Source organism: Rhea americana, unplaced genomic scaffold (genome assembly GCF_003343005.1).
Source record: "Rhea americana isolate MKP2758 unplaced genomic scaffold, rheAme1 scaffold_54, whole genome shotgun sequence".
Taxonomy (NCBI): Eukaryota; Metazoa; Chordata; class Aves; order Rheiformes; family Rheidae; genus Rhea; species Rhea americana.
Window position 1 is genome coordinate 391,090 of NW_028186690.1, and position 12,963 is coordinate 404,052.

At 36.0% G+C, this 12,963-nt stretch overlaps 1 protein-coding gene across 4 annotated transcripts; it reads left to right on the forward strand.

Moving 5' to 3' along the window:
- The first annotated feature begins 13 nt into the window (after positions 1 to 13).
- On the forward strand, positions 14 to 12,663 carry PUS7L (pseudouridine synthase 7 like). 4 transcript variants are annotated; one of them, XM_085318533.1, is made up of 9 exons: positions 14 to 64; positions 356 to 1,286; positions 2,006 to 2,165; positions 4,978 to 5,173; positions 5,795 to 5,893; positions 7,495 to 7,576; positions 9,059 to 9,336; positions 10,918 to 10,971; positions 11,617 to 12,663. In XM_085318533.1, the coding sequence occupies exons 2-9, from the start codon at positions 392 to 394 to the stop codon at positions 11,941 to 11,943; spliced, it is 2,091 nt and encodes a 696-aa protein (XP_085174659.1). In that variant the 5' UTR covers positions 14 to 64; positions 356 to 391; the 3' UTR covers positions 11,944 to 12,663. The 4 variants fall into 4 exon arrangements, with proteins under 4 accessions (XP_085174659.1, XP_085174658.1, XP_085174660.1 ...); XM_085318532.1 differs by lacking the exon at positions 14 to 64 and having other exon boundaries at positions 194 to 1,286; XM_085318534.1 differs by lacking the exons at positions 14 to 64; positions 10,918 to 10,971 and having other exon boundaries at positions 194 to 1,286.
- Positions 12,664 to 12,963: the final 300 nt, after the last annotated feature.

Consider the following 12,963-nt stretch of genomic DNA (forward strand, 5'->3'; position numbering starts at 1 on the left):
TCCCACGGCTCTCCGGGAAGAAGGGGGGAGGAGGGGGTGTCTCCTTTCTGTCCTGCCTCGGGAAGTTGGTACCGAGCGTGCGCGCGGTGCCGCGGCGGCCCCCGCGGAATCCCCGCGGTGGGCAGGGCGGGTGGTGGCGCCTCCTGGCGGCCGTGCGCGGGCTCGTGGGGGCGGCCGGGCCAGGTTGGGCGGGGGGCGCGCGCGCCCCTACTCGGCCGCGCGGCGGAGCCGTTAACGCAACCCGTAATGGCGGCGGGGCGCGCGGTCCTAGTGCCCCACCTGAGCGCCTCCCAGCAGCGTTTCCCTTAGTAACTGGTGGTCTCTCTCCGTTTTGTTTTGGTTTTCCCCCTTCCAGGTCGAATGATTTCTGGCGGGGCGCGGAGGAGGAGCCATGCTTCATTCCTTCAGTTACGTGACTGAGCACCTTGGCTTCTGTGGCACTATAAAAAACTCCCCAAGCGACTTCATAGTGACAGAGATCGAGGTGCCCGAGCACGTGCGCGGGGATAGCCGGGCTGAATCTCCTCAGGAAATCCACGAAGCGCCGTTAGAACGAAGTGKTTTGTGTCTGCAGCAGCCCAAAAAGCTGAGAGCAGACCAGCCTGCTGCTGTGTGTGGCRGCCGCGACTGTGGCGGTGCTGTACCAGGCCCTCCCGAGACCGGCCCGGCCCGGGCAGGAGGAGACTGCTGTACCTCCCTTAACAAAATGCACTGTGAGAATGAACCTGAACTGAAATGTAGCCCCGAGGAAGCCAATATATTGGACTCTTTGTTAGGCAAGCCCAGGAGCGAACTGCTTAGTAAGTTTGCTTATGAGTTGAAGGCTGCGTGGAACTGTAATGCCAATGCCAGCGCTTGTGAATTCTCCTTGGGACCTATAGTGGACAAGAAAAATCGAGCTGATTTACACAGTGCCATTAGACAGGAATTCCCCTTTTTAATCACTGTTACAAAAGACAGTGAAATGACTGTAAAAGGAAATGCTGATTACAGAGAACTCTGTCAGTTAGTGACTGAAAAGGAGGCAAATGATTTCTTTAAATTTTTAGATGCAAAGCTGGAAAATTCTACGTTTTCTTTTGAGCCTGATGGAAACAAAGAGCACAGAAAAGTAGTTCACCACTTTATCAGTAGAAAATTTGGAAAACTTCTAGAAACAAAGTCTTTCACTGTGACAAATGCCAATGATCAACCAAATATGTCAATAATAGTAAGATTTAGAGAAAAAAGTTGGTCCAGAAAAAGGCCTGCTGGTGGTCTTCAGGAAAACCAAGATCTTTACACAGGTAAATATTAAATCTATAATGAAAGTGCCAAGTATTACGATGTTCTGTTGTAAGACTGAACCTCAGAATAATTTTTTCTATGATATACGTACCTGTTTCTCTGACTGTTCTTGCCAAAATAAACCATTTATTAATTTAGTGAAGTTATATCAGTGGAAAATAAATATGAGATTAGTGAACCAAATTACTGCGGTGATTTACATAAACTGTTCAATGGGAATGATTGCCATTCTTTTAGCTTTGCTCTGTGTGAGTCTATGTATGCTCATTGTCCCTTGAAAGTAACTGGGGGATTTTAAAAGATGCATTTAGATGTTGGACAGGTTGTAAGGTCAAATCTGATTTATGATGTCGTTTCTTAAAGTGGYTCGTTTTTTGTATAGGATATTTCTATCATTAAGTCGACACGTTACATGAATTGTAGGACGTATTGCATTTTATCAAGTACTGTTTTTAAAGCCAGCTGTGGTTTCTGGTTGGTGTAAGAGTTTTGCTTATTGTCTCTTTGTTTTTCTCTTTCAGTACTGAAGAAGTCCTATTTCCTTTATTTTTTTTTTGGGGGGGGGGGGTGAGAGAGGAAACAGGGTGGGATGACACAGTTTCTTTGCATTTTCCATTCTCTTACAATTTGAAGGAAATACTCTGCTCCTCAGTCAGGACAGAGCATCTGTATAATTTAGGAGCGTAGATTCCTAATAATTCTGAGATAATTGTTTCAGCTTTCACCCTTCAGAAAGAAAATCTGGAAACACTCGAAGCAATCGGCTTCTTGGCTTCTGAGCTTGGCATCCTTATTTCAGACTTCAGTTACACTGGCATCAAAGATAAGAAGGCTATTACTTACCAACCTATGGTTGTGAAGAAGGTGACTCCTGAGAGGTACTAAAAATCTGGGAGTATTCAGTGTAGGACATATTTTTAATATGTTAATAAATATGTTAATAAGTGTTAATAAACATATTTTTAATATGTTAATAAAACCTACTGAAATGTCCTTATAGCAATGTCTTCCCTTCTCCTGTACCAGAGCACAGCAGCAGTGGCTGTTCTGTCATTTAATATTTTTTGGGCTTAGAGTACATACAGTTTAATACTGAGGTCCCTCAGTGTAGAAATTTTAAGAAGAATCTATCTTTCTGTTTTAGAGAGATTCTCTTTCCTTTCTGATGGACTGAATGATAAGGATATAGTATCAAGGATATAGAGTTTGGTAGAATATATTGCTCATTCATAATGCTGATCAAAATGAGCTAGTTAATAGGTGGAAAGGCTGAGGAGCCTATAACTGACATGTCTTTCAGAGCATCATCCACTTTCTGCTTACCCCCAAATCTTAATTCTTCTGAGTCTGAATTGACGGGGAGGAACCATCCACTCTTTGAACTCACAATCTGACTGTTGTTTTGAAAGCAAATTGCTGCATCTTACCTCAAGAAGTGACTTACATAGTCGCTATTCTTTAAAGATGATGAAAAACATGCTGCTACCTCTCACTTCAGAAGAGATTGCAAGATAGATACATGGTSTACGTGCCCAGGGTTTCAGCTCACTTGGATTCTCTTCAGCCTTGTTTTTTTTCACAAAGCAGCAAGTTCTCCTATCTGCTACAGATAGAGAACAGGTTATTGATCCCTCTGTGTATGTAGCGTATCTTCAATTACTTACATGAAGAAAGTTCAGCTGCATTCCAGCAGCCAAGTGCTAGGAGGGATCCCGAGAGAAAAGAAACGATGTTTTTAACTAAGGCAGACTTTTCCCTACATAGCCTAGTTGACTAACATTAAGAAATTAGGTGGATGTAAAATCAAGGGCAGAATTCTTCTGTTCTCTTGCCTGCTCTGAGGAGGAAGCAGCGCAATGTGGTGCACTTATAGTGTGCTATGATGACAAAATTTTTGTAATCTCAGAAGGGAATGACTAATGAACTTTAAAAGAGCTCTTCAAGGAAAGAAAATCCGCTTTAAATAACTAAAATATGAAATTATGATATTTTATATACATTTATATATACACACATATATATGTATATAGCATTAGAGCACTGAAACTCTGCAGTTAACTGTAGCAACTTTGTGCTTGGAATCAAGAGCCCCATGGATTCAGAAATGCATTCTCCTTTCCCTCGTCACTTCAAGGACATCATTGTTTAAGGGCCAGACTACAAATTCTTGAGAGCTCATTGACTTTGTAAGGTGATATTTAGTAAATAATATCTGGAAATGAGTTTATGCAGGATTGGTATCTAAGTCATCTCTTTTCCACCAAGTTAATGTATTCATTGTGGCAAGATAACGATCTACCAGTACTTAAAATATCAGTTGTTGTCCTGAAATAATAATTTTAAATATTTGCTTCATTTGTGCTTATATCCTGTAGTTTGACAGGTATTGGAATGAAGCAATTGGTTGGACATTGTCAAGGCAAGCAAATGAATTTTTTATTTTTTAATTGAAAAATAATTTATTGTTCAGTTCTGAAAATCTGTTTTCCATTAAAAAATTACTGTCTGTGCTCCAGCAGTCTACCAAACACAATTACTCTTTCTTGGACAGCCTTATAAAAACAAACTCAGAGCACTGATTCTCTTTGGGTATGCTTTCACATGCTTGTAATTGGAAGCATAGCTGACAGTTCAAATATTTGCCATTTAAAGTATCCACTTAATCTATTTGTTGTTACGGATAAGTAATAGTCATTCAAATCAAGGGAAACTTTCTGTAAAAGATACTGCATTCTGAGCAATATTTTAATAATTTTGTGAAATGCTGCTTTATTTTTATGCTGAGATACTAGTGGCTCAGAAGCATTTAACTATTTGATTTAAACATTTAAGCATTAATGCGAAGTTTTGCTAATTATTTCTTTTCAGCCCAATTTGCAATGGAATTTTACTACTGATATACATTTATGCTAGTATCAAACCCTAAAAACATAATTTTACCTTCCTTTATTTGCAGAGTATACTATGTTGTGGCCCAGACTAAAAACCCCTGGAAAGTTAAAGTTGATAAAGAGGCAGGAAGAAATAAGCTATGGTTTTGATTCCAGCCATTTTTGATGTTACTGCTGCAGAACTTAATGTATGTTTTTTTTAACCTACTGAACTGTGTACAGTATGTGGCAAAAACGGAATGAAGAGGTGTGTCTCGTACTGTGGACATACTGTTTAGAATGCATTTTCTGCCCTCAATGTCAGTGATGTCTTCTTTACTTAGTCTCATGTTTCTAAAATGGAGTACAATAGAAGTGGTTATTTATAAGCATCTGTACATTTTTAATGTACATTTTTAATAATTTAGTTTAGTTTTGTGTCTTTTTATAAAAATCTTAAACTGTTGTGTGTGGACTACCAGATCATATTTTGACAGTATGTGGAAACCTGTTGGGTCATGTAGTGTAGGTTCCTTCTTGGTTYTGAATAATGGATGGGATTAAAGAAATTGTGAAGTTGACCACATGACCATGAATTGGAAGAACACTGTCTCAGACAGTATAGGATTCCATAATATGAAAAAATTGAAAAACTCTGTAAGTGCATTTGATTTGATTTTCTCACAATGGTCCATTTTAATTTTCTTTTGAAAAGTTCTAAATGCTTGTAATTCTAGTGCAAAAATGAAGAAGACATTTATTAGAAGTTGTATTGCTTTRGTAGTGTTTAGTGCATAATTTCTCCCAATTGTTTATGCAGGTTGAAAGAGATTGGAAGCAGAATGGAAAAAAAGGGAATGAGAATACATAACATCCATTCAGCATGCCAGCACCTTAGACTTGGTCAACTGGAAGGAAATCACTTTGACATAGTTGTGAGAGATCTGAAACATCACAGTCACGACTCTTCTGCAGATTTGAAAGAGAGAATATGTGAAGCAATAGAAAAAGTWAAGGTAAAAAATCCTTATGGTTGTCAATAATGAACAGGATTGTAAAYACGTGCTATTAAAAATGTACTTTTTAAGAAAATGCTTATAATGGCACAATAATGGAAATCTTTCACATACTTTTGGATAATTTTTGGTATTTTATGTCTTTCCTTCATTATCCAAGGGACCAAGAGCAAAGTTTTCTTTAAGAGAGTCCATAGTGAATTTATTCTATGTTCCAGCACATAGAAAAAGTTCAGTTACATTGACTTAACCTGTAGTTGTATTTATAATACAGACGATTATTTACACAGGAGTGATTTAGTTTAATTCACTTAAAAAAAAATAAAGAAGAGAATAGAATTTCATTCTCTTTTTAGATGTTTCCTGTCTGTTTTGGCTGGAGAAACCATCCAGATCCTTAACAGTAGCAAAGAAAAATTTAGTATAAAGTACTGAAATCAGTGAAAATTAGGTGCTAAAATACCGTAATGAATCATGACTTATGGTTTTCTTCTATACCATTTCTGATTATAAACACTTCGTATACGTTTTTGATGTATATGTAGCTGTATGTATGTTGTGTCTTCTTATTAATGCCTGGTAGTTTGATGCTTTTAACATATTTATTCTTTCTAATTGTAGACAAAAGGTTTTGTAAATTACTACGGACCTCAACGATTTGGACAGGGACAAAATGTTCAGACAGATCAAATAGGATTGGCTTTACTGAATGAAAAAATGGTATTTTCATTTTGTAATTTAAGTAGTTACTGTCAACTTCATTTCACRTTATCGTTGCAATGTCTGAGTCTAGTTCTGAAGTGGACCATGTTAGTGAACAATTTCATTTGTGACATAGACCCGTATGTGTGCTAGAGTTTGAATGCTAATATGATGCAATCTTTGTACATTTTTTAATAATGATCTTGACTATCTCCTAACTTGTAACCCTTTTTTCCTGCTTGGATTCTATATACATTTCTCCCTAAAAATACTACAAGATATTACATAAGATCATATGAAAGGATTTACTTTTTCAATACCACAATAAGTTACCTGCTGTGTAAGAAAATTGCAGCTTTTCATTATTCCTTGGCCATCTACTTTAACTCTTAATTCTGAGAAAGTGCTCCTATGTAAGCTGAGGAGAATTTATTTGTTTAGTAATAATTCTTAAGAGTAGAGTCATATACTTTGCAATGTGTATCATTCAGCACTGGAACAAGCTGCCCAGAGAGGTTGTGAAGTCTCCTTCTCTGGAGATCTTCAAGGCCCRCCTGGATGCCTGCTCTAGGCTCTAGGATACAATGCTCTAGGTGACCCTGCTTGAGCAGGGGGGGTTGGACTAGATGATCTCCAGACATCCCTTCCAACCTTACCGATTCTGTGATTCTATRTAGTGTTTGGTACAGGTTTAAAGCAATCAGGCCCCACAGAGTCAAATGAATACTGGAGTGTCTTCCTCCTCCTCCTCCTCTTGTTCTGATTATGAGAAAAGTCAGAAAAACTAATCCTGCAAGTACAAGAAGAATCAAGGTTAGAGGGCAACCGACAAAAGTAATTGTTGATGTATCTGACATTTTGAATTCTCATGTTAGTGGTTGACACCATGTGTCAGTCCTTGCAGAGTAATAATTTAAATCTATAGTCTTAAATCAGTTACATTTAGTTTAAAACTTGTAAGAACTGTTATTTATGTTAGAAGTGCACAGATATGCACTTCTTGTGCACAGTCCAATACTTAGCAATTCATCAATGAAAAGTTGATTAAACTGATCAACAGAAAGAGTCGCAAATAGGTTGGTATACACACTAGAGAATTGTATGGCTACGCTGGTAGTGCGAGCAATGACGGCTGATAAAGTGTTTTCTCTGTCACAGTATCATCTAACCTAATACAGATCATTATTTTKTTTTCTTTAAAAAGTATTGTTGCCCCTGCCTGGGACTGTGGAAAGCAGTCAGTCTTATATCCTGCATGAAACATGCTGAAGGGAAAGAAGGGGAAAGAAAATTTCTACTCAGGCTAGCATGATGGCATTCCAAAGTGGAGGAGTTTTAACAGGACTCTAAAGAAGAGTAACTGATTCATTGTRGGGCTCTGAAAGCCTTTGTGTGTGTTCTGGGTAACTCTAAACCTTTCTTAAATTTGAGAAGAAACATAGCCACAGTGGTTTGCTGTCCATGCCATCTTCTGTGAAAGGGAACATTTGGCTTAATCCTTGAAGAATTGATCGAATTTTGAGAGACTTCAGAATATGATAACACAAAAGATGTGTGTTCTTCTGTTTGTGAAGCTTGTTATGTTCAAATACAAAAATATAAATTGTTGATCCTTAAAGGTGGAAGCTGTGAAGTTATTCTTCACGCCTGAAGATACTGATGACCCTGTAAACAAGGCAAAAAGATATTTTCTTCAAACTGGTATGTCCAATTTTAAATTTCCTGTATATTTATTCAGGATGAGTATTGTGGGGGGGGGACTATGGTTTTGCTGGATACTGAAGTGCTTTTTGTTTAGCTACTGCTTTGTACCACTTGCAGCCATTCCACTGAACTCAGTAGAGTTAGTCTGTTAAAAATGAAATGAGGATCAGGCCTTAAATGTTCAAGATAGTGGAAAATAGTAAATTTCAGGTGCAAGATGATACAGAATCAAAGGCTTTCCATCTTAATACTGGAAGAGATTAATATAATTTCACAAAGTGATTTTAGCCTCATTCTATTTGTTTCCTTTTGGAATATAAACTTCTCTTCTGTAATTAGAAAGAATACAGAAATGAAACGCCATCTTGTATTCAGTCCCGATCATGTTTAGGCATCTAATTTTCTGAGATTTCTATAAAAATCTTAGCTCTTGTTTTAACACCTTTGGACTTTGCTTTTTTATTTTATTTAATTCTGTATCTTCTTCTATGCTTTCTTATGAKCTACGTTCTTTCTATCTTGAAGTAAGTCTAATGAAATATGCCAAGGACAGAAGTGTGCCTTCTGAATAAAATGCTATTTGTTATATTTATTGTTTCTATCATTCAACATAGTGTTCCCTCCACAGCTAAAAATCTTGGAATTGCTCTTGACTTTGTTCTTTTCCAGTCTCCCATGTCTGTGAGCCTGCTTATCACTGTACATTGACAGCTACAATGTATGGCTTCAAGGGAAACAGATACATTTCATTAAACAGAAGAGATAAGATGGATCATTCTGTGCTGTACATTGCTATATGATACATGAAAAGCAAGTGATATAGACTCTGGAAATACCRATTGCCTTTTTCTGAAAACAAGAAGTAAAAGGCTACACAAAGGGCTCCTTCAGATACTTACTCTTAATGAGAAAAATTATGAAGGAAAAATATGTAAAACGTAACTTTTTAATATATAACTTTAATATATTTGCAGTACAAATCTGATAAAATATTTTTTTACTTAGGTTGAGGCTCAGACTTCCCAGTGGCCAATGTAATTTCTACCTGTAAAATAAAGAAATTTGTTTTCCTCTTATAAAACACTTGTTCTCAAATGATAAAAAATAGAGGTTTCAACTTCTTAACTTTTTTTTTACATTCAGTTACATTATCTTAAATAATGCTTTAGAGTAATGCACTGTGTTGCCAAGAAACTGCAAACTTCTTAGACTAAATAACTGAATGAGAGCAAGTTTAATATATACTGTATGATTTACAGAAAATTGAATTTATGGGAATATGTTGATAGGCTTATAAGATGGCATTTGTCTGACATAACACACTAAAGGAAATGGATTAATAACCTAAAAGCATAAAGATATTAGACTGATACATTTTTTTCCTGTATAATTATTTCATCTTCTTAAGTATATTTTTTCCTGACAGGTAACATTTGAAAAATCAGTGATTGCTGATACGGTTATTTTTGTTTATATCAGAAGATGCAAAGGGCACACTCACAATGCTGCCAGAGTTTAAAGTGAGAGAGAAGATGATGCTACGTGCTTTGAATCGCTATGGCGTAAACCGTGAAGGTTGTACCAAAGGCTGGCTCAACATTCCTCATTCCATGCGCATATTCTATGTCCATGCATATTGCAGTAAAATTTGGAATGAAGCAGCATCATATAGGCTGAAGACTTATGGTTCAAAAGTTGTTGAGGGTGATCTAGTSCTCTCTGAGGACAACAATGAAACCTTTTCCGTGAATGACAAAGTGAGTCTTTACAAAATAGATTTTGTACAAGTTAACTTAATGCATTTTAATACATTAACATAGGTCAGACAGATATTCTAATGCTTTTATTTTGATTCATTCATTTTAATAGTTACTATTTGTGACAAGGTGAAAAAAGTGATGTAGCTCTTTTTGATTTGCCACAAASAGGCATATATGCTAGATATATATTAGCAGCTCTTATCTATTCTGACAATTAATTTTATTCATGTGAGAAGAAGGAACATGGCAGAATTGATATATATGATTGATACATATATATGATATATATATATATATGTATATCATGATACATATATATATATATATGTGTATATATATATATATATATGAATTGATATATATGGAAGAACTTAGCCTGTGGGATCTGACTGGGGAGAGCCTTCAGAGTATTCTGGGTGTGACTATATTATCAGTCAGTGCAGGTCTGAGTCTTCTTCTCAAGCCAGATCTTCCCATTATGTACATTAGTAAATGCAAGCCCATAGTGAAAGGTGACCTCAGACAGAAGTGGTAATCTTACTGCAGCTACACCGCCAAAGTATGTTTAGCACAAATTCAGACTCATATACTCAGTCAATTAGAATAGATTGACAATGAGCCTAAACTGTTAGCAACAGTTTGACAAATTGCTCCTAGGAAGCATTCCTCCTGGGAAGGTTTTGTGTCCACAATAGCAAAGGGCAAGGGAGTGCTGCTTTTTTCCCCATAGCACATTCTGGATGCTGTGTGTGGAGCTACAGGCAACTGAAAGGAACAAAAGTCAGCAGGGTATATACTGGTCGCAGGCTTTKGCATGCTGAAGTCCATTCTGAAACTCTCTCTTCTCTCAGAGTTAACATTGCTTTTTTTTGCCTTGTGAGCAGTTGTCTTTCTCCTGTTCATCAGGTAGAGTATAGAATTTTGCACTGTTTTACTGGTGAGTAAACAGCTGTGTGCATAGGCAGAATGTATCCCAGATTCTTTTGAGTGAATGTCTCATAAATATTTTTGAAAGCAAGAGCACTTAAAAAGTTGGTGAATAACCTTCCAGTTCTGTAAACAGTGGTTTCTATTTTCATTGTGAATTTACTTCACAAAAATTTTTAAGTGAATAAATGTAAATAAAATAGATCGAATAGATCAAATCCAATGAAAAGCAGAACTAGCACATTTAGTACTAAACTATTAAGTTTAATATAGATACGTTCTTATTTAACATAAGACATTTTGAATAATGTTTTTTCTTTCACTGATGTAGCATGAAATTGAATTGGCACAGTTAACTTCAGAAGACCAAGAATATGAATCTGGGGGGATAGTTTGCTGATTAACAGTGGCTAACATCAGTAAATATTTAATGGAAAGACATTTACCAGTAAATTGGTTATTTCATATTAAGCATCTCCATTGTTTTTTTGTAGCTGAAATAGATTATTTTTCTTTGTAACAGTTGAATAACCTTAGAACCCTCTTTTTAAAAGGAGATTTTGGGGGTACAGTACATAATTCAAAATATAATTTGTATGTTTTATAAAAGAATAAGTGGCTTGTTTAAACACCTTTTTAAATCTCTGTCAGGTTCACATAGTCACTGCTTCAGAAGAGTCAGCTAAGAAATATTCTATACACCAAGTAAGTTGTCTGTATGAAAAATTCTGATTTACTAGTCTCTTTGATTAAAATATTTTATTTTAAAAATAATGTGATTAGCTGCTGCAGTCTTATTTCTTGCCAGAATGTGCATTAAAGTAAATACACATGTGAATTAATCCCCACTCTCATAACAAACAGAAGGAAARATTATTAACTTTGTATTGGAAATATGTACAGTGTCATTTTTCAGTACATGGGCAATATTTGTCTTAAAGCTGAATCTAGATTCCATTAAAACTTTTTCAGTCTACTTCTGGAAAAAACATTCAGGAATAGTTGATATTCTAATTTTTGAAAGTTTAGAGTGTATTGTGAAGTCTTACAAAGGAAATTCAGTATTTTTTAGCTCTTGTTTTTTTCCCAACAAGCAAACAAATTCATGTTAGTATATTTCTAATTTGTTACTGGAGTCCTGGCATATTGATTATTTTTTGTGCTTTTCATTTAAATTACATCCAAGATACCTGCCTTGCACAGCTTTATAGTGTGCAAGAGAAGCTGCTATTTTAGGCTATAAAACACAAAAATTAAACTCATTTAAATTTGTAATAGTCTTTATTTAAAGGGACACCAGTCATATTTATTTCAAGTATATTTCTTTTTTTTYCCTTTTTTTCTCTGAAGGTGGTTCTTCCAATGGTGGGGCACAGCATCAAGTATCCTAGTCATAAAGTTGGGCAATGGTACCATGAAAGGCTTTCTAAGGATGAACTGCAAATGTGTAAATTCAGAGTGCCTCCATTACAGCTGAATATACCTGGATGCTACAGACCCATTTTGAAAAATGTTCAAAATTTGTCATATTTTTTGGAAGGTAGTGAAAAAGAACTGAAAAGAATTGAAGACAACTACCTGAATGAATCAAAAGTATCTCTTCATATATCATTTGACCTTGATCCTTCGTGTTATGCAACTGTCTGTCTGAGAGAGATAATGAAATGTGACTTTTAAGATTTCAATTAATGAAACATTGCAGGAATATTATACTAATGATGACATTTTATGTACAGTGCCAACAAAATGAGAATGACAGTTTCAAGCTAGTAGTATGGAAAATTAGTAAGACTGAGATTCATACTGATAGGAAAAAAAAGACCTAATTCAAAAAAAATCCAAACTGAATGTGTCTTGGATGCGCTGGAGTAAGCATTRCAAACCTACATGTAATGTCAGATTGGCTTAATAAAGTTTGACCATGAGCTGCAAACATGAATTTCATGTTTGCATARGCATCTGACTCACCAAGCCTGGAAAAATGTTTGCAGCAAACAAARCGTATCCTCTCTCTCATTGTCGTTTCTTAAAAGCTGATTCATASTTAATACTGTTCAAGAACAAAAATCCAGCAGTTAAGTCACAAGATTACCTCTTGCAGGTATCCAGTTGAAATATCACTGTACTGAAGTTCACCAGATCTGTTGTGTTTCCATTATCCTGAGTCAACAGTGCCAAGTCATCCTATGGACACTTGGACATAGTCGTACTATGGACACATCCTGTAGAATACTTGATAAAGCCTACAACTTAAGTTACTGCTAGCAGTTCCAGGATTAATTAGTGCATGTCTTTTAGTTAGTGCCTATTCCACTAAGCTCCTCATGATCAGGTATGGGTATGCAATTAATATGATTGCAAAAGCATTTTTAAATAAAAAAAATATTATTTACTGGATGCAGATTCTGTTCCTGTGTTACTGTAAAGCCTTATGGTGGAAAAGAATTTTTGATGGAGTCATTTCTGGAAGAACCATTTGTATTTTTTAAAAAATTTAAAAAAAATTATTTCAGGGAAGAAATGGATGACAAACTGCCTTCTATGATAAAATGAGTGGATTTGTGGATGACCTGAGAGCAGTGATTATTATTTACCTCAACTTTAGCAAGGCTTTTGATACTGCCTCTGACAGTATTCTTTTATCCGAGTTAGGGTGTTATGATCTGGATGGATAGACAGAGAGATAGGTAAAAAAAA